The sequence below is a fragment of the Hippocampus bargibanti genome, linkage group LG09 (assembly GCF_051943395.1).
Source record: "Hippocampus bargibanti isolate YZ-2025 linkage group LG09, ASM5194339v1, whole genome shotgun sequence".
In the NCBI taxonomy this organism is placed as follows: domain Eukaryota; kingdom Metazoa; phylum Chordata; class Actinopteri; order Syngnathiformes; family Syngnathidae; genus Hippocampus; species Hippocampus bargibanti.
In genome coordinates this window covers 8,460,221-8,481,205 of record NC_142742.1, presented here as the reverse complement: position 1 = coordinate 8,481,205, position 20,985 = coordinate 8,460,221, and the positions used below count along the sequence as shown (strand labels likewise).

Here is a 20,985-nt window from a genome sequence, read left to right as displayed (position 1 = left end):
ACCCTCTTAAAGAGCACATTCATACAGATATGATTACACATCACACAAGCGTCTCTTTCAACCTTCCGAGCGTTGCATGTGATCAGCAGACGTCTAGGAATTTAACACGTCGGAGTGATAAATTTGCTCACTTTAGTGCTGTCAAAATTTGGACTTTTTTACACAATGCCGTCGTTGCGAGGAATGTGTACTTAAACAAGTGGCGATCCAATACTGCTTTTTCACCGCTCGGTTTGAAGTGGAATGTAAAATTATACATCTGGGTATAGCCTCAAATACGCTGCGCTGAATGCATGATTGGGAACAAGACAAAGAAAACATAACATAACAACAATGGAGAGCAGAGATTTGCTCTCTCTGCTATTACGCATCCTTTATCATGCTTATAACAGTCAAAATAAACAGGAATGAGCATTTAGCAAGTTAGCACGTACTGGAAAAAGCTCAACTTAGTTAGCAGAGCTATGCTAAAACCACATGTTAACTTTAAATGGTGAGGGTGATCAATGTTATCAAAGATTCACGCGTGTTTAACCTCGTTTGATAGAGAACATTCATTCGCCTTTAGCGACATCTTCACGAAAAGCGGCTACAGGCACCGGGCTAAGAGATTGGATCTAGGTCCAGCATACCTGTGACAAGCGTTGGGACAATTAATAAATATAAAATTGCATTTTCTGTGTAGCTCTCTCTCTGTTGTTTCTATTTATAATTGTATTTTATTTATTGCATTCTATTTGTGGTTGTATTTTATTTATTATAGTACCTATGCCTGTCGGTGACTGTAAAGTGTTCTTGAGAGCTTTGAAAGGCGCTTAAAATATAAAATGTATTATTAGTATTAGAAAAAGGATGAATGAATGTTTGCCAATTGAAAAGCATCAATAGGAGGTCCAGTTATGTGCAAGTCTGTCCAAAGAAGCCCAGACAGTCAAAGAATGTAACATGTCTCTTTACATCAGCGGTGTCAAAGCCACATTGTAGTTTCAGTTTCCTCTCTGGGGCCGTTATGAATTTGGAGAAGGCATTACAAGGTTTCATCCACTCCTCATATTACATACAGAGCGCATAACAAATTGATAAATGACTAGTTTTCAAATTTGAAGTAATACATAATGACTATTTTTGTGGTTTATATACAACAATTCGAATTTTTTGTTGGTACTTTGCCTCACGGAATTTCACAAGTTAAGTTTGCTTTCGCGGGACGAACAAAATAGTGTAGCGAGCCGGATTTGGCCCCCGGGCCTTGACTTTGACACCTGTGCTTTACATAGAGACATTAACGCTGACTCATTCTTGCCATGTTGAGTTCAGCAGTTTATCCGGCTCAAATATGCCATCATTTGTGAAAATACTCAGACAAAATATATTTGTTTTGGTAACCGGATCGCTAATGATGCAAGATTAGAGTATTTAGCAAGACTTTAATCAAGGTCCGACTTCGTAGGAATGTTTTCACTTGACAGGAATGTGAGATGATTCCGACTGTCGGCACGGGGTCACAATGTGAGGTGAAGAGTGAGCAAATCAGGTGGGTGCGGTGGGGTGTGTGGCGGGGGACGGGGAGAGGGTTATAGATGTCATCCAGGTGCACAGTTGTTAGTCGCACTGGGAAAGCACAAATAAACAGAAGCTGTCAATAGAGCTAAAAATATCCCTCGAGCAAATGCAAACGCTCAGATTCTCAGTGGTTCCCCTGAGAATAAACAAGTAAATAACTAAGTACACAAACAAATAAACAAATGAATAAAAACATGAATAAAAAAAAGTAAATAAATAAATAACCAGATAAGTAACGACCACACAAAAGAAATAAATATACAAATAACAAGATGAATAAAAAATAAACACACAAAATAAAAAATAAATAACATTAAAAGACAGAGTAAATAAACAAGCACATACATACATAAAATAACCAGATAAATAAAATATAAACACATAAAATAAAAAAAATACATAAATAAATAAACAACTAAATAAATTACTCAAATAACCATATGAATAATTAATAAATCAACACATAAATAAAAAATAAATAAATAGAAGAATAAAAAACAAACACACACAAAACAAATAAAACAACCAGCGGAAGAAAATAATAAACAAAAACATAAATAAAAAGAAATAGAGGAATAAAAAAATTAACAAACAAATAAATAAGTAAATAAAATAACCAGATGAATAAAAATAAACATAAGTAAATACATACATAAACTAATAAATAAATACATACATGAAAACTAAAATTATTAGATACATGCAAAAATAAACACATTAAATAAATGCGTAAACTAATAAATAAATAAATACATACATAAAATAAAATAACCAGATAAATAAAAAAATATCTTCTTTTCCTTTCGGCTTTTCCCTTCAAGGGGTCGCCACAGCGAATCAGTGTCCTGCATCCCCAGAGGTTTGATCCGCATGTTTGTTTTGGCCAAGCTTTTACGTCGGATGCCCTTCCTGACACAACCCTCTGTATTTATCCGGGCTTGGGACCGGCACAAGCAGACTTATGTCCCTTTGTAGCTGCAGAACAAGCAACTCGCTCAGTAAATGGCTCCCAAGCACAAAATAAACACATTAAACAAATAAATAAACATCTGAACAGGAATAACAATCCAACCCTGGCAGGTGATCGATCATCTAACACATGCAGGAATGAAAATAATAACTTCAGTTGTTGTTATGACTAAATAGTCCAGTATAGAGATTTTTCACTGCCCCCCCAAAAAAAACTACATTACACCAATATAAGTGTGGGAATTTATTTCCAGCAAAAGTATGGAAGCACCTCTGATGAATCAATGCTTAAATATAGTCTGAACGTCTGAACTATTCACATTCAAAAAGACTCCCTCAGAAGTGAATCACTTTACAAATCACTTTTTGCAATCATTTTTACGAGTTACAATCGCATCTTGTGACAGTGAAATAAATCCACCCATCAAAATCTGTTCTGCTCTACTTCGTACACTGGAGAACAGGAAGCACAAAGTCAAACGATGGGGAGCGTGCGGTTTGATGGACATCTTGACAGCGGGGCCTCGCGTGGAGGAGATCCACGTTTTCGTGTCAGAGTTCTGGCTCCGTCAGCTCCATCAGCTCACAACCATCCAGCAGGCCAACTAACTGCTCTTTGCTGAGGCTCTCCGACCCGCTCTGTGAACAGACACAAATTTATCAAAGCATGTTATACCGTGAACTTTTATGAGTTCAGACTTTTTAACAAGGACTCTGACACATTCTGTGAATGACTAGCAGGGAAATAACGCACCACACGTGCCTGTTCCATCACAAGAGAAGATGCCATTTTCCCATCTCATTTCAGCATCCTCCCTCAAATGCACTCCGACAAACATTCTTCTCTGGGCATATGTTCAGCTTTTGAATAATCACCACAAACCGTTTGTTGACATTGGATGATAAGTTTATTTATCATCATAATGTTTGGCAACAAAGTCAATATTCCCTTTTCGGAATCCAAAGGAAACAACACTCCAACTGATGTAGGCTTTGTTAGCTCTTGGATTTATTTGAATTTAAATATTTTGACTGCACGCGAGCAGGACTCTGGCTGTGCACGTGAGTTTCCTTCAGGCCCGCTGTGAGTCGAGCAATGTGGCGTTACGTGACCGAACTGGACAGTCTGTGTCGGTGAAGTCACACCTGTTGTCAGAGATGTTCGATCGGACACTGTGGACAAAGACTCGAACCAAGAAAGATTGTCTTTTTACTGCCGGCAGGAGACGTAGCCATTCATGACAGACGCCTGAATTCTGCAGCCCTCTGCCAAGCTATTTATTGAGAGTATATGCAAATTAAAGTGATACATTAGTAAAACATAGTTTTCTTGATTAGAATACCACACCTCTTGAGTTCTAAGCACGAACAGCTGTAAGCAATAAAACATTGTCTTTTCCATGAACTGGCTAATGAGCTCTTCCTGTGAAGGAGTTTCAAGTCGTAAATTACTCCTGTGATAAGGAGTTTCCCAAGTCCTAAATTCTGTTCAAGGCCAGATCTCCTAGATGAAGATGACAGTTTAACAAGCTGTGTCTGTTGACCTCAGATTGACCCCAGGTTGTCTGTGCTTCAGATGTGTATTCGAGTCACAAATGTTAACTAAGCATATAACAGCATGAAACTTTTAAATATGATAACTTCTTATTCTCCATCACCTGTACACCTGGTCGAGTGACCCTTGCATCAGTCCAATTGAAAAAGTATGAATTCTAGTAGTATTTTCATTGGGAAAGAATGTTAGAAGGCACTAAAAACGTTATACTGGACTGAATTTGTATTTATTCATGTATTTATTTATATAATACAATACAATACATAACACAATACATACATACTGATTTGTATTGTATAGAACTTTAACAACAGTTGCAGCTGTAACAAAGCGCTTAACATGGCCAACTATCCTACAGGAAATAAAACAGGCACAAAGATAGTAGAAAGCACAAGGGAATAAAACCAAGTCAGAATCATGCTGAGTGAAATTCCAAATACTGTAGTACAAGTGAGTTTTGAGAAGGGTTTTAAAGATTAGATTGGATTATTTTCAAGTCGGATTCAAGTGCGTACTTTAGAAACATCTTCATCTAGAGACAATCTTTCCACAAGAGCTCACTTGAGTTATTCGACAAGGACAAGGAGTGGACTAGCGTTAGCGGGGGAGCGAATTTGTCTTACGAGTTGGACCACCGCAAAATGTTTATGGAGGAGAAACACCGTTTTGTTGTGGCCTGGCCGTGAGATTAATTTGACAAAATTGCATACATCGAGCAAAACTGTGTTGCCAGGCAAAAAGTTAAAATCAGTACGTTTTTTTTTATCGCGGGCCACATTGTAGTTTTAGTTTCCTCTCGGAGGCCATTTTGAATTTGGGGATGCCATTAGAATGTTTCATCTCCTTCACATATTACATAAAAGTATGGCTATCTAGCTAGCGATCTGGCTGGCTACCTAGATACCTATCTATTTGCTATCTAGTAGCTATCTAGCTAGCTATATATTTGCTCTCTATAAGCTATCCATAAGCTAGCTATTAGTTATCTATTAGCTAGCTAGCTAACTTCCTATCTATTTGAGTTATTCCGGGTTGAGTGAACGCCGGCGCGTGTGGCTGATCCTGTGGCTGTAAAGTGACTTTGAGAGTTCTGAAAGCCGCTTAGAAATGAAATGTATTATTATTAGTCTGGCAGTGAAGAAATTTATAGTTCACAGCAGCAAAGTTATGAAAGGAAAAACAAAACAAAATACAGGAGCTGCTATAAAGGCAGCCACTCTCGCGGCATCATCTTGAAGTAAAAAAAACACAGAAAAACTAAATAACAAATAATATGGCAACACAAAGTGACAGTCATTCAATCTTAAGCACTTTCTGCACCGTCGGAATGTCCTTTTCACCAGTGGATCAGGAATGTCATTGTGAAATGTGTACGTCTACTACAAGCTAAATGTTGAAGGCAAACACGAAATTGACGAAAATAGGTTGTCTCACATCTCCTGTCCCACGTAAATCCGCTTCAATTCCAAGCCGCGACAGTTCCACATACAAACTGCACTATATTCTGACCATTTATTTTGGTGTGTTTTGTTTTTATAGTATGCAATGAAACTGTATGACATTTTGTAGGCTTTTTAATGTTTTTCAAGATACTATTCCTTACGAGTAAGTAAAATTTTTGTATGCAAAAAAAGTGTGCGCTGAACATGAATGAATTATGCTTCATTATCAAATCTCCTGTCCCACGTAAATCCGCTTCAATTCCAAACCACGACATTTCCATATACGCATCGGCGCTCTGCGCTGACGCTCTTTTCTTCTCATGATTGGATTGGATGGACAGTGATACCTCGGTTTACGAACCCCTTGGCTTACGAACTTTTCAGTTTACGAACGTTAAATTTATGAACATTTAACCTTGGAATACGAACTATTTTTCGGGATACACATGGAGCGCCACAATGAGTGATGTGTCGTTCACATTCGTCACGGTGAGGCAGCCAGTTCTGCCGGAAATCCTGTCGAAGCCTACAAGGGATCATTCCTCAAGATGGTGAAAGAAGAAGGCTACATTCCTCATCAAGTGTTTAATGCTGATGAAACCGGCCACTCCATTCCATCAAGCCGTCAACGACCATCACAAAGGTAAATAAAACCACTTTATTATAAGTACAGTTTATTTCTTTAATTACAGTCCTTATGGAATGTGACTTTCCTTCCAAACAGCAATTTCCTCCCACCGACCACCTCCCAGCCCATTCCATCAAGCCATCAACGACCATCACAAATGTAAATAAAAAAAACATTATACAGTACAGTGTATTTCTTTCATTACAATACAATAGCACATTTATTAAACATAAAATAAGGTATATTTTGTGTAGTTTTAAGGCTTATTTAGTAGAAAATCATGTCTTATGGTGACCTGGGAATGCATTATTCTCATTTTAATGGTTTCCTATGGGAAATTAATTTTTGGGATACACACTTTTCACCTTACTCACTGTGTTTGGGAACCAATTAAGTTCGTAAGCCAAGGTATCACTGTACTTTTATTCGTCTCGCTGTGGAGAAATTTATATTTGACAGCAGCAGTTATGAAAGGAAGAGGAAAGGAAAGAAAGAAGTGGAAAAACAAAATACAGGAGCTGCTGTAAAGGCACCCACTCTCGCGGCGCCAACCTGAAGTCAAAAGAACAAAATGATGCGCGGCGATAGGGCTTACCGAAAATTTAGGAGGCGGTACGAAGTGTAAAACGTTTGTCAATCACATTCCTGAGTCTCATCTATCCCAACAAGCTAAAGCTAATACATTACAACTTGTAAATGCTGCCCTTCAATGGCCCACCCTTGTGAAAGGTAGAAGAGTCTTCACTTGTTGGTAGGACATCTTCACCAGAAGATACTGCCCTTCACTTTCACTACTCCACAATGTAATGACAGCCTTCAGGTCATGGAGGTTAGCCTTGCGTTAGCCATTTATGACCCCTTCAATTACCCAGACATTGTATATCATTTTCTCTACAGGCATGAGGTCACAGGCAGCGGGGATGCATTCCAGTCTTGATGATCCCCCCAGCCCACCCACCCTCGAGGCACTGCCACGTTTTTCTTTCGACACGCAAGATGTAACATGAACTTGACCTTCAGTTCTCAAAAATGTTGCTGAACTGTATATTTGCTTTCATTTTTTGTAAAATGTATTTCATATTCACTAGAGTAATAAACCCCCAAAAATAATGAGGAGAGAAAAGCGTCTTGACCTCCATTTAAAAAGTCCCTGCCCCACCATTTTATTAACAATAAAAAAATATATAAATAAAAAAATGTCCAGGCTTGTAGCTCTTTGTCAACACATTCCTTTCATGGATATTTTGAAGTTGACCCACTTGGAACTCGGGATAGGCAAATATGACATCAATTGGGAACATAAAACAAAAGCAATGTGTCAAATTGATATGTCACTATTTTCACTCTAACGAATAGAGGCAATAAAAGTATCCCACTGACTGGGCTTAAAATTCTTTGCAACAACGCTAGTTGTCCTGGCAATAGAGAACGAATGACTACACGTTTAAGGACCGGTGATAATCAGCCTGTTTCAACCCGTAAAAAGGTTTCCAGTTGTGAAAGTTTGTTTAAATGATAGCAATGTGTTAGCACATGTCCACAGAGCAACACATCTGAAAAAAATATTAAAGACTAAGATCTTGAAAATGTGCAGCATCTGGGCCATAACAGAATGTTTGTGCAGCGGGTGAGCAGCGGCAGCCACACGCGCCACCGTTCACTCAACCCGGAAGTAACAAAGTTTAAAAAAAAACTAAATAACAAATAATATGACAACACAAAGACACAGTGTCATTCATTCTTCATAATAACAATAATAATAGAATATATAATAATATTAATAATAAGCTTTCTAGCCGAGTTACTTCCCGGTTGAGTGAACGCTGGCACATGTGGCTGCCGCTGCTCACCCGCAGAAAAACTGATCCTGTGACTGTAAAGTGTCCTTGAGAGTTTTGAAAGGCGCTTAGAAATGAAATGTACAGTAAAGTCTCGTTACATCGATATCGGATATATCGATAGTCCCGGTTATATCGATACTATTTCTATGCACGCACGGAGAAAATTACATGCAAACAGGGTCGGATATATCGATAGTCCCGGTTATATCGATATTTTTTCGGACTCCCTTGAATATCGATATAACGAGACTTTACTGTATTATTATTATTATTATTATTATTATTATTATTAATAATAATAATAATAATATATTTTATTTTCAAGCGCCCTGCAAAACTTTCAAGGACACTTTACCGTCACGGGATAAGATTTTTTTCTCCCTGTGCGTTAGTAAGCGGCAGCCATTCGTGCCAGCGTTCACTCAACCCGGAAGTAACACAAACTCACGCCACTAATGTGAGTGTGTGTATATAGACAGACAATACAATACATCCTGATTTATATAGCGCTTAGACAACAGCTGCAGCTGTAACAACACACTTCACATAATAGTCAACTCAAAGCAAAATAATAAACACAACAGGGACATAAAAACATGGACAGTTGTCCAATCTTAACGACTTCCCCCATGTACTCTATTATGTTTGAGTACATGACAAACACGTTATTACATGAAGCAGTTCTAGATGAAAGATGAGAGGATGAAAGCCTCCTGTTCACTAGTGGATCAGAGATGTCATGGTGGGAATGTGCACATCTGCTACAAGCTAAGTTTTGAAAGCAAACATATAGCTGTAGCATCCATTGACAAAAACTACTACTACTAAAATAATAATAATAATACAATACATATTGATTTATATAGCGTAACAACAGCTGAAGCCCCAACAAAGCCTTAACATGAACAGGTATCATATACAGAAAATAATAATAATAATGCATTCTACGAATGATTCCAGCAATAATTCAGAGGGATCAAGACACAATGTCAAAATTAAGAATAAAATCCTAAAAAAAAAGGACTCAAGAATTTTCAGTTTCGGTTAAAGAAGTTGACTTCTTCTCCCCGGTTCCGACGTATGTTGCTCTGTGTCTGCCTTCTGTCTACAGAGGGGGCTAATTTTAGAAAAGCCTTTTCAACAGCTCTCCATGCAGGATTTTTAAAGTCTGTGCTTTCAATTCAAACCACAGGAGAGAAAGAGGCCGCGGCACGTGTCAGAATTTTCCAAAGAAAACACACGCCATGTATGTTTGTCCGGATAGCACCCTTATTCCACTGTAAGATATCACACATAGGTTGAGTCTATGTTAAGTCAAAAAAGCTCCACAAGGAAACAGACAAATCAGCAGAAGATAATATTTTAGTGGTCTTTTTCTCTCTCTCTTTGCACCCATTCTGTAGGCATCCCAATAATGTTCCCTTTTGAGTTCTTTCTCTACCACCTGGTAGCCAGAACCAGAACCAGCAGGCCCTCGTTGTTTTGTGTCCAACAGCGAGACTCAAACCATATGAGCCACAGGACTTTGTCTTTGTGTTTGGCTCTCATGCACAAAGTCATTTGTCTTCGCACCACCGTTGGAGAGAAATTTATTTTCTGTTGACCAAGAAACAGGCGGCGACTTGAAACTACAGTGGTACCTCGGTTTGCGAACCCCTTGGCTTATGAACTTTTCAGTTTATGAACGTTACATTTCTGTAAATTTTACCTTGGCATACGAAGTATTTTTCGGGATACACACGCCACAATGAGTGATGTGTCGTTCGCGTCCGAGCCTGTTCTCCAAGAAAGCGGTGGCCGAAAATGGTGGCCGACTGTTTTGTCCTCTATTCCCCGCCCTTAGTCTTTGGTTAAAGCACCGTGATTGGTAATGAACACAGCAGTGAGGGGGGGGGGGGTTAAACATTAAAGAGACAGGCAGACGACAGAGAGAGAGTGAGAAAACACACACACACACACACACCCACAAAAAGAAAAGGGAGATAACAGAGCTTGAAACAAAAAAAACAAAAGTGAAATGCTGAGAAAATGGACAGAAAACAGTGACATTTGGACTTGTTTCAACTTTGATGGTTCAAAAGCAGAGTGTAGACTGGAAGGTTAAAATATCCCATCAATCAGGCTCCACAAATAACCCGCACAAGCCATCTGTACACTTGATGCAAAAAGCTATCAACCCAGCAAAACAGAACACAATTGATGAGATAAAAGGTAAAATTATCGCAGAGAAAGCACCTCCTAGGGCTCATTCCTCGAGATGGTGATAGAAGAAGGCTACGTTCCTCATCAAGTGTTTAATGCTGATGAAACCGGCCACTCCATTCCATCGAGCCATAAACGACCATCACAAAGGTAAATGAAACAACTTTATTATACAGTACAGTTTTTTTTTTAATTATAATACCATAGCACATATATTATACATAAAATAAGGTATATTTTGTGTAATTTTAAGGCTTAGAAAATTAGAAAGTAGAAAATAATGTTTTATGGGGACCTGGGAACGGATTATTCTCATTTTAATGGTTTCCTATGGGAATTTTTTTTGGGATACACACTTTTTACCTTACACATTCTCTCTGGGAACAAATTAAGTTCGTAAGCCAAGGTATCACTGTATCCAGTATCACTTTGACGGCGATACGTCAAACGCACAGTAGTTGAGCAAAAGGACCGCTCACTGTTAAGCTTCTGTACACACATCGGATGGCACAGGTTGACTTTCCACAAATTGCAAAGCAGCTCGGCTTTCATGGTCACTGACTCGAGTCGAATAAGTCAACTTAACGGTCCAACAAACCCCTGGGTCCACTTGTACTCAGTGCACAGGGAAATATTCGATCCATGTGCTCCCTTCAAACACATGTTGAATTTCTTACAATGAAGGCCAGCAATGTTTTCTTCATTAGAAAAAATGTATGATATCATCCAAAATGGAAGTATGTCAACTGTGAGGAAGATGGGGAAGGGTTTTGGGTACCACATTTTCTGTCCAAGTCCAGTTATTGTCCAGAGGCTCAGAACCACCTTGTCCTCACTTGACCTCGGCATGTGAGCAATATTTCACCACAGGAATGATCCTTTCATAAAATGTGGCTTTCCGTGCGGCAGAAAGATGCACATAGTTTTGTTAATGACTCGACATGTGCTGTGGTCTTTGCTTTTGTTCAAAACAGACATTGACAGAGTAGGTCACAACCGGCAGAATCCACTGGGCGACCCTCCGTGGACTTTTGCTGTTTTAGCAAAACAACTATTGCCGCAATGACCTGCGAATTGTATCCAAAATGATGAACGATGTTTGGAAAAAAAAACGAGATTTTGGGCATGCAGAGAGGGAGGATGCAAACTGCCACTACTATGTTGCTTTTAGTTGTCAACGTAATTCATTTGCTGCGATTCCCGAATTGAAGTGTGTTGTGGAGCGCCATTCTCAAATTTGTTCGGGTTTTGATTTTTTTTCTTGCGGGGAGCACCGATAAAGCACTGGTCAGACATCCTCGATAGCACACTATCTTTTCATATCTTCTATCTTTTTCATATAAATAACATAACTCGGTCTGCATATTTCCACCTCCGTAATATCAATCGTCTCCGTCCCTCTCTCATCCCTCACACCATTGCTATCCTTATCCACAGTCCCGTCACCTCCCGCATCGATTATTGTAACTCACTTCTTTTCGGGGTCAATCAAAAATGTCTCCATAAACTCCAACTACTCCAAAATTCCTCAGCCCGGATCATCACTAAAACCCCCTCCTTTCACGACATCACTCCTGTCCTCCAGCAGCTCCACTGGCTCCCTGTTAAACTTCATATTGATTTCAAGATACTTCTGTTGACATTTAAAGCCATCCATAACCTTGCCCCTCATCTGTCTGACCTACTTCAAATCTCCGTTCCCTCTCGGGCCCTCAGATCCTCATCCTCCCTACACCTCTGTATGCCGTATGCCAGTCTCACCACGATGGGGTGCAGAGCTTTCAGCCGCTCTGCTCCCAAACTCTGGAACTCACTTCCAACATCCGTAATATTGATTCCTTTCCTACATTCAAATCTCATCTCAAAACCCACCTGTTTAAACTTGCTTTCATGGTCTAGTTTAATCTACTATTTTATTATTTATTGTTTTATTCATGGTTTTATTGTTTTATTTATTGTTTTTATTGTAAAGTGTCCTTGGGTGTTCAGAAAGGCGCTTGTAAAATAAATGTATTAATTATTATTATTATTATCTGGCTATGTTTTTCCCTTGCACGAGGAGGCAGCATTTGCCTTTTTTCAATGTTATCACTTTGTTACAACTTCAGCTGTTGTTAAAGCGCTATAAAAATCAATATGTATGTATTGTATTTTGTACAGCCGCCCCTATTTCGAGCTCAGTTAACTCCAGACCCATATAACTTAGAAATTAACTTAGGACCTATCAAAACAGAGGTCTGGCACCGCCACCTCTGGACATTCGGGATATATATATATATATATATATATATATATATATGGCCAGAGCTACCAGCAAATTTTAGTTTGATGACGAAGCTCCTCGGATGAGAAGTGAAACGTCCAAAACCTTCAAAGAAGAACTGAAGAAACCTTTTCATGAACTTTGGAATTAACTCTTTTTTTCTGATGAAAAGAGGCTTTCTTACGCTGAATTGAATTTTTATGTAGTCCTCAAACTCAATATTCTGTGGGTCCTGCAATTTGAGTGACAATGACAAAAACCCTGTCACTGGAGTGGATACATTTTTGCACATCATCTGGCAGTGAGTTAATGTTGAGTGAACCATATTTTATTAATCAACCAAAGCAGTGACATAAGGTGCACTTTTATACAAAATGTCTCAATTTTGAAAGCAGTGGTCAAGACAAGGACGGTTCGCCGGTCAACTGGTTAGCATGTCAGCCTCACAGTGCACAGGTGCAGGGTTTGATTCCTGCTTCTGCCTCCCAATATGGACTTTGCATGTTCTCCTTGAGCCTGTGTGGGTTTTCTCCAGTTTACTTCCACATTCCAAAAATCACACAGGTATGGTTGTGAGAATGTGCAATTATACGGTTGTGTGTTCTACAATTGGGTGGCGGACAATTCAGGGTGTACCTTGAATTATAGCTGTGATAGGCTCCAGCATGGCTCGCGACCCATTTGATGATAAGCGGACCAGAAAATGCATGAATTTTAATGCAAATTGGATTGCTGATTTCATAACTAAGAGCAAAGCAAACACTTGATCATGTGTTGCCGTGTTGTTATTGCCTTGCTTATAATTAATTTGTTTCATAAAATGTGTTGTTCTCTTGCATCCCATGGGTCCACCTGTTGTCAGCCTGGTCCCATGTGTCAACCAATAAGCTTTCTCAGCAAATCATGCCTTGTCCAGATGCCCCCCCCCCCCCCCTCATCCCGGTCACCACTTGTTGACTCATCAGTTTAATATTTAGCCTTCTAGCTATAGACTGTGTTTTGTTGTTTTCGCCTTTTATTTTTTATTGTTTGGTCAATTGTCACATTTTTTTGTTCTGGTATGTTCCCCGCTATGTTGTGGTTTGACTTTGATTTTTTTTTTCAGACTTGTTAATTTTCATACTGTTGATCAATTGTTTTTTTGTCCATTTGAATATATAAATTATCCTTGGGAGGTTACTTATTTTCTGACTCTTCATCTTGCCCTCCCTTCTTTCCACACTTGGGTTTGTCTGTTTCACTTCAACGCCATAAAAAATATGTAAAAGAGCAAATTCAGCATACGGTGCAAATTGTGATTCATGTATTGTCATCTCTGAACGTGCTGTGTAAAACTGCAATTACAGCAAAGTCTCGTTATATCGATATCGGATATATCGATAGTCCCGGTTATATCGATACTATTTCTCTGCACGCACGGAGAAAATTACATGCAAACGGGGTCGGATATATCGATAGTCCCAGTTATATCGATATTTTTTCGGACTCCCTTGAATATCGATATAACGAGACTTTACTGTATCTGTATCGTCTCGCGGCGCTATGTAGAAGTTAAAAGAAAAATAAAAAAATAAATATGACAACACAAAGACACAGAGTCATTCATTCTTAAGCACTTTCTATACCCTCTTTGTTACATGAAGCAATTCTAGATGAAAGAGTAGAGGATCAAAACATCCTTATCACCAGTGGATCAGGGACGTCATGGTGGAATGTGTGTCTACTACAAGCTAACTGTTGAAAGCAAACATGAAGCTGTAGCATCCATTGACGAAAACAGATTGTCTCACATCTCCTGTCCCATGTAAATCCGCTTCAATTCCAAGCTGCGACATTTTTACACGCATCTCTATATTGCGTCGGTTTCCCTAATATTTTGACCTGTTGGTTTGTTTCTAAATACAGCTGTATTATATTGTACTGCATGAATTATGGACACACAGCTCCCTGATTTTGGTTGATAACAGAAAAATCAGTGTGAACCACGGTAGTAAGATGAATGATGTTGGGACTAATTATAAGCAAGACCCTCTTTTGTAAAACCTTACTGTAAATGGCGGAATTGGTCTTCCTTTTTCCAGTTGATATGGGAGCACAGCCAAATGAGATTCCAGGAGCGCTAAACTCGGAAGGTCAGACCTTGGAAACTCCTTGGAATTCTCCGCTTTCTGGAATTGTTTACTTTTTTGGGGGGGTGACTTTATTTTCAGAGGAATGTGTTATCAATGTCAACAATGGAAGAAATGCCAAATCATGCATGTGGTTTCTCTAGAAAAGAAATAAATCAACTGTGCTCATGCTTGATGAACTTCAAATCTAATCATGTGCAAAACCAGGTCGACTAATGTTTTTGTTTCGATGTACAGTAAAGTCTCGTTATATCGATATTGGATATATCGATAGTCCCGGTTATATCGATACTATTTCTATGCACGCACGGAGAAAATTACATGCAAACAGGGTCGGATATATCGATAGTCCCGGTTATATCGATATTTTTTCGGACTCCCTTGAATATAACGAGACTTTACTGTATATACTGTGCTGTATTCTTCTGACCATCATATGATCCTGACAGTCATTGAATGTTTTCTGGATCCTATAATGTGATGCATGGGTCTCTCTCTCTCTCTCTCTCTCTCTCTCTCTCTCTCTCTCTCTCTCTCTCTCTCTCTCTCTCTCTCTCTCTCTCTCTCTCTCTCTCTCTCTCTCTCTCTCTCTCTCTCTCTCTCTCTCTCTCTCTCTCTCTCTCTCTCTCTCTCTCTCTCTCTCTCTCTCTCTCTCTCTCTATCTATATATATATATATATATATATATATATATATATATATATATATATATATATATATATATATATATATATATATATATATATATATACTTGCTATAATATAATACTATAATGTGTACTATAATAATACTTCTCGCTTCCGCATTTGGTTGAGATTCGCATCTCCAACAAACCGAGTTCACAATGAGGACAAATACCATGGAATTGATAATAATAGTGGATAATATGGATTGAAATACTTGAATGCCAGAATATGGTTTAATCTCTCAATCCAAAAGTGGGACAGTCCTTATACCTTCGGAGTTTAAGGTGGCAGTCAATTTACATTTCAGCACTCATTTATGGTCACAAATGTTGTCTGGTGACTGCAAGAATGTGGCTTGAGATGTATGCAGTACGAAGAACTTCTTCTGTCACAGAGCTCCACATTGAGCATTGATGTATCCTGTAAGTGTGACTAAATCCAAGTACTAAATGTTTTTCATGTGCACATGAATTGCTGACGTCGGGTGTTAATGTATTGAACTGCTAAGAGTTTCAACAGTTTTTTTTGTAAGGATAAGACTACAGGCGCTGACTTTAGCTGTTCGGTTGATGAAGAATTGTTACTTCTATTACAATGTGCACGGGATGTTCAAAGGAGACTTTCTTTTCACCATTTGAAACAGTTTCCAAGTGTTTTTATTAAGCCCACAGAATCTTTGATGAAAATATACAAAAAAAATGAAGAATTGTAGCACGCCCATCATCCAGTTGTAAAACTGTGGTTGAAAATACTCAGTTAGTGGGTGTGGTTCTTTCTCATTCAAATGCTATTTACAGCATTTCTTACCAGAATGTCCAGGGACAATACTTGGAATTGTGAAAAAGTGAGGGGGACTCCGTGTTGCCAATTGTGTGACCGTATTTTTGAAAATGGCTACTAGCAACAAATCCAGGTGATTTTGTTTGGGTATGTGACTTGTGGAGAGTCTGAGACTTACTCCTAACGAAGAAATATTCACCCAGCCAGACTGCAGATGAATGGAACATGCAAAGCACAAATTATCGGTGCTGTGGCAAAATAAACTGATACATGTCACTGATACAGTAGATTGCCTACGAGGCGGCCATCTTTGTTGGGAGGACCTTCTGATCAATGGCAATTCGTGGACATAAGTGTCGGGCATGTTGGCAAGGGACAGCAAAGACTTAAGCTTAGCATTGTCGTAGATTTATAGCTCAAAAGGAGCACTGTGCGTGGGCATAAGTGGCGGGCATGTTAGCATTGAACAGCATAGACATTAGCTTAGCATTGTTGTAGGTATAATGCTCAAAAGGAGCACGATCTCTTTGTAACTATGGTTGCCTGGACTTCTAGTGTTGGAGTGTGACAATTCGCCCGGTCCAGGACACATAAGAATATTTATCTTGTCAGTTTTCATTGCACAACTATCATGAATGACAAAAAGGTCGAGAGGTATGACAAGGCCATTGGTCAAACGACACATTTTGTCTTAAACGTTGATGCAGTGGATCTGTTAGATCGTGTTCCTCTAACTACGTTTGTAAGACAATGCAATATGTGCAATATAATTTTTCATAAATGCAGTAAAAGTGACAGTGATTAAATTACATCATCACACTTTGGACTTTAATAGAAGTATGAAGAAAAATTGCGGGCTAGCTTTCACACACGACAATGTAATAAATTTGAGTCATGACTATTAACAAATCAACTTAATAGATTGAAACAATTTGAGTGGAACATAAGCTGAATGAGAGAAACAAATCTTCACAAACAGACGAACCTTGATGCGCTAAATAGGTCAACCTTTAGTGGTGGTCCACAGCAAAATGACACCAACTTTCTGAAGACAGGAGAAGTTAAACGACAACCAACGTCTCCGGACAAGTTGTGTCCATAATTTGTAAAATGGCTTCAAATGACTTCTACTGAGCGTATTTTACAAAGATTCCACCGCATATAGCTATATTTTACGTTTTAAGACTCGTGCTGAATATTCCGGAAGTCAAGTCAAAGTCAAAGTCAGCTTTATTGTCAAATATGCTAATATGCATGACATACAGCACAGATGAAATTATTGTCCTCTCGGACCCAGCGTGCAAGACATGCAAGGCACTTATAACGTGGCTAAAAAAGACATACAATTGACAACAGACAATACATGTAATTTCTGTATGTAAAGTGAGGTAGTGTCGTATGGAACGTGAGGTAGTGACGTATGTAAAGTGAGGTAGTGACATATGTAAAGTGAGGAAGTGACGTACATAAAGTGACGTAATGTCGTAATTGCAAAAACAAACAACTAGAAAGGGTTGAAGTGAGGTCTTGTCTAATGAGAAATAACAAAAAATAGAGTTCAGGATGATCGTACAGCATGTAGCGTGTACTCAGAGTTCGGTGAGTGTGGCAGTGGGAAGGGGCAGGCTGGGCAGGGCTGGGAGGGAGTTGAGTCTCCGGACTGCCTGGTGGCAGAAACTGTCCTTGAGCCTGCTGGTCTTGGCTCGGAGACTCCGCAGTCTCCGACCCGATGGCAGCAGGCTGAAGAGGCTGTGGGAGGGGTGGGTGGGATCGCCAGCGATCCGGATGGCTCTGCGGGTGAGGCGGGTGTTGTAGATGTCCTGAAGGGGGGGGAGAGAGACACCGATGATCTTCTCAGCTGTCCTCACGATGCGCTGCAGAGTCTTACGGCAGGACACGGTGCAGGCGCCGTACCACACGGTGATACAGCTGGTCAGGATGCTCTCTATGGTACCGCGGTAGAAGGAGGTCGTGATGGGGGTCGGGGCTCCAACTCTTTTGAGCTTGCGGAGAAAGTACAGGCGCTGGTGGGATCTCTTGGCCATTGATGCCGTGTTGTGGCTCCAGGACAGGTCTTCGGATATGTGCACTCCCAGGAACTTGGTGCTGCTAACTCTCTCCACTGCAGCACCGTCGATGGTTAGTGGAGCATGCTGGGGGCGCACTCTCCTGAAGTCCACAACAATCTCCTTCGTCTTCTCCACATTCAGACGGAGATTGTTGTCCTTGCACCACGTGGCCAGGCGGCTGACCTCGTCCCTGTAGGCTGTCTCCTCATCGTTGTTGATGAGGCCCACCACAGTCGTGTCATCCGCAAACTTTATGAAGAGGTTGGAGCTGGGTGATGATGGTGAGCAGTCGTGCGTGAGCAGAGTGAAGAGGAGGGGGCTCAGCACACACCCCTGGGGGGCCCCTGTCTTGTCACTGACCGAAAAAAAGGACACATTGTAGCAGTCCTTCCATCACGTCAATGCTTGTTTGGTCTGAAAACCTCGTGTTGCACCAGAAAGAGCCAGAAGAGGGCGTCCAAGCTCCATGTAAGGCTGATTCATTCCTCACAGAAGCCCGGTGGCCATTTTCTGCCTCTTTTTGGGTGAGACATTTCCCTCCAATGTTGCCTCAAAATGACACGGAATAAATTCTTTAATCGATTGCAAACATGTATGCTTTCGTCTTCACTATTTGAATCATATTCATAACTGGATGTGTAACAAGAAAGCATATTCTCCAAATCTGAAGCCATTGTTTTGATTCTCCAGCAATGCAAGACGTCTTGGCGTGACGTCACGAACTGGGTGCGGGACTTTCTGAAAATGCCCAATTCGCAGCTCAATTTTTTGCAGATTTTGGACACTTTAAGTCATTTTTATTGGTGTTTTGCATTTGAATAAAAATATCATACTGCGTGTTTTGGGTATTTTAGATGCTATAAAACGTTTTTCTGATGTCAGGAAACAAAAAAGTGACGTTGGTTGTCCTTTAACAGACTGCTCGGTAAAAACAAAAAAAAAACCTCAAATGAAGTCCGGGTTAGGTTTTGGTTACATGTCATAATGCTTTGTTTGAAGTAAAGCTATGATGACGTTTTTATTACCCTTTACTGCTTTTATGTTGATATTCGTCATTCGTCCATCATGCCAGAATGAAAGCATGTGTTTGATTATCCCTGACAAAAATGGCTTTTTTGTTGGAGGGGCAAATTGCAGGCTACTCAGATGATGCTTTATGGCAGTCAAATGCCACTGGTGGAAGAAAAAAGGGATTTGTTCATGAAGCCCAACAAAGTCAAATATGGCCTTGTCATCCGGGAACATTGTTTGTCGTCCTAACAGTTTTTCACCTTTTGTTTTGAAAGCGTTCCCTTGGTGCTGTCTGTAATGACAGTGTTTGGAAAGAGACAGAGAGAGAGAGAAAGAGAGAGAGAAGTCCTTCTTTGGAACTCAACCGAAGGGAGCTAAAAGCTGACTGGGCTCCAACCGGTTTCCAAGGAACACGGTGAAGCTCGGACATCATGTCTCGAGTAAAGAATGCCAAGACGGCATGTAACAATACGTTGCACAAAAGGGCACCGATGGATTCTCCTTGTCTTTCTGTACTTGCACTGACCAAAGCAAACTTCACAATCGTAAAAAATGTCATGAATCTTGAGTTCTCTCCAAAAGACATTGAGGAAGCAGTGAGATCGTAGTGACACAAATACTGGACCGTTTATCATCATCTTCACTGGATATGAACTTTGCACTTGTTATTGTTATGTATGTGGATGATATAAACAAAGAAGGGTCTTCTAATGAAAATCACTGGTGGCGCGTTGATAAAGAGCATTTTTGTGTTGTGAGTGTGTGAGAAAACATGGCGGCTGCCAACTCACTGTCATCTCTTGGTCCTGGCCCAGAAGGTCCAGCTGCCGTTGGATCTCCAGAAGCTGCTTCTCCTGCATCCTCCTCTCCTTGATGTCCTGCAGGACCTTCTCTGCTGGCGGAGGGTCCCCATCGTATCTCAGGTCCGTGTCTGAGGCACGTTCCTGATAGAAAACAGACACACGAACGATTGTCACCCAGAGCCAAGACATTGACGATTATATGGACGTATTTGGGCGTCAGTCCTAGAATCACACTCCTTGCTGATCCAGTTCACTTTTGGGAGTCCATCCATGTAGCAGTTCGTCATCATTAATTTGAGTTGAAAGATTGAAATTGCTACAAGACTTGAAAGATGCTCATCGCTGTCACTCGCCGCTGCTCAGTAAAGAATCATATCAGGTTCTCACACGGAAGGCATACCATAGCCGCAAACTCACATAAACTACACATGTGCTAAGGCATACTGTCGAAATGGCTGAGAGGACACTAATAGGGTTATATTTTCGTACAAAGGTGCAGATGTACATTGCACATCTTCATTTATGTGCCGAGGCAAGTCAAGTTTACCATTTTGTGAGATTTGGCAGGGAGAGCTTTAACTCACTTGGCGTTCTGTCAGATTGAGACTGCTATTTTTTTCACCCACCTGATAATTTGGTGACTGAAATTGACCCACACCAGATTCAAACATGTCTAAATTGTGCCAAAGATGGTTTGAATGATATGATGGATTTGATAGAGACAAATTCTGCGCTCTGCTAATATGTGATGGTGGACGTCATTTTTTTATGATGATGGTAGTGCAGCGTGTTCTACCGGAGAGAAATATTACTAATATAAAAATTACTTAAAGCGTCCAAAAACTACTTCAAATTGAACCCGGAAGTGGCCAGTTTCAGAAGGTCCTGCCCCCTTGTTCGTGGTGTAACGGCAAGACGTCTTGCCTTGCTCAAGAATCAAAACAATGGTTTCAGATTCTGAAAAGATGCTTTTTTGCTACTCATCCAGTTATGAATATGATTCAAATAGTTCTGAAGAGGAAAGCATACATGTTTGCAATCGT

The 20,985-nt window shown here is 40.0% G+C and overlaps 1 protein-coding gene across 1 annotated transcript in view; it reads right to left on the bottom strand.

Annotated features, from left to right (window-relative positions):
* Positions 1-2,781: 2,781 nt before the first annotated feature.
* The window catches only part of fsip1 (fibrous sheath interacting protein 1), a 45,979-nt gene continuing 27,775 nt past the window's right edge, over positions 2,782-20,985 (bottom strand). Inside the window, exons 8-9 of the mRNA XM_089004321.1 lie at positions 19,931-20,083; positions 2,782-3,171 (exon numbers count right to left, since the gene is read on the bottom strand). Of these exons, the coding sequence (XP_088860447.1) occupies positions 3,085-3,171; positions 19,931-20,083 (240 nt within the window). The 3' untranslated portion in view covers positions 2,782-3,084. The remainder of the gene's footprint in view (positions 3,172-19,930; positions 20,084-20,985) is intronic.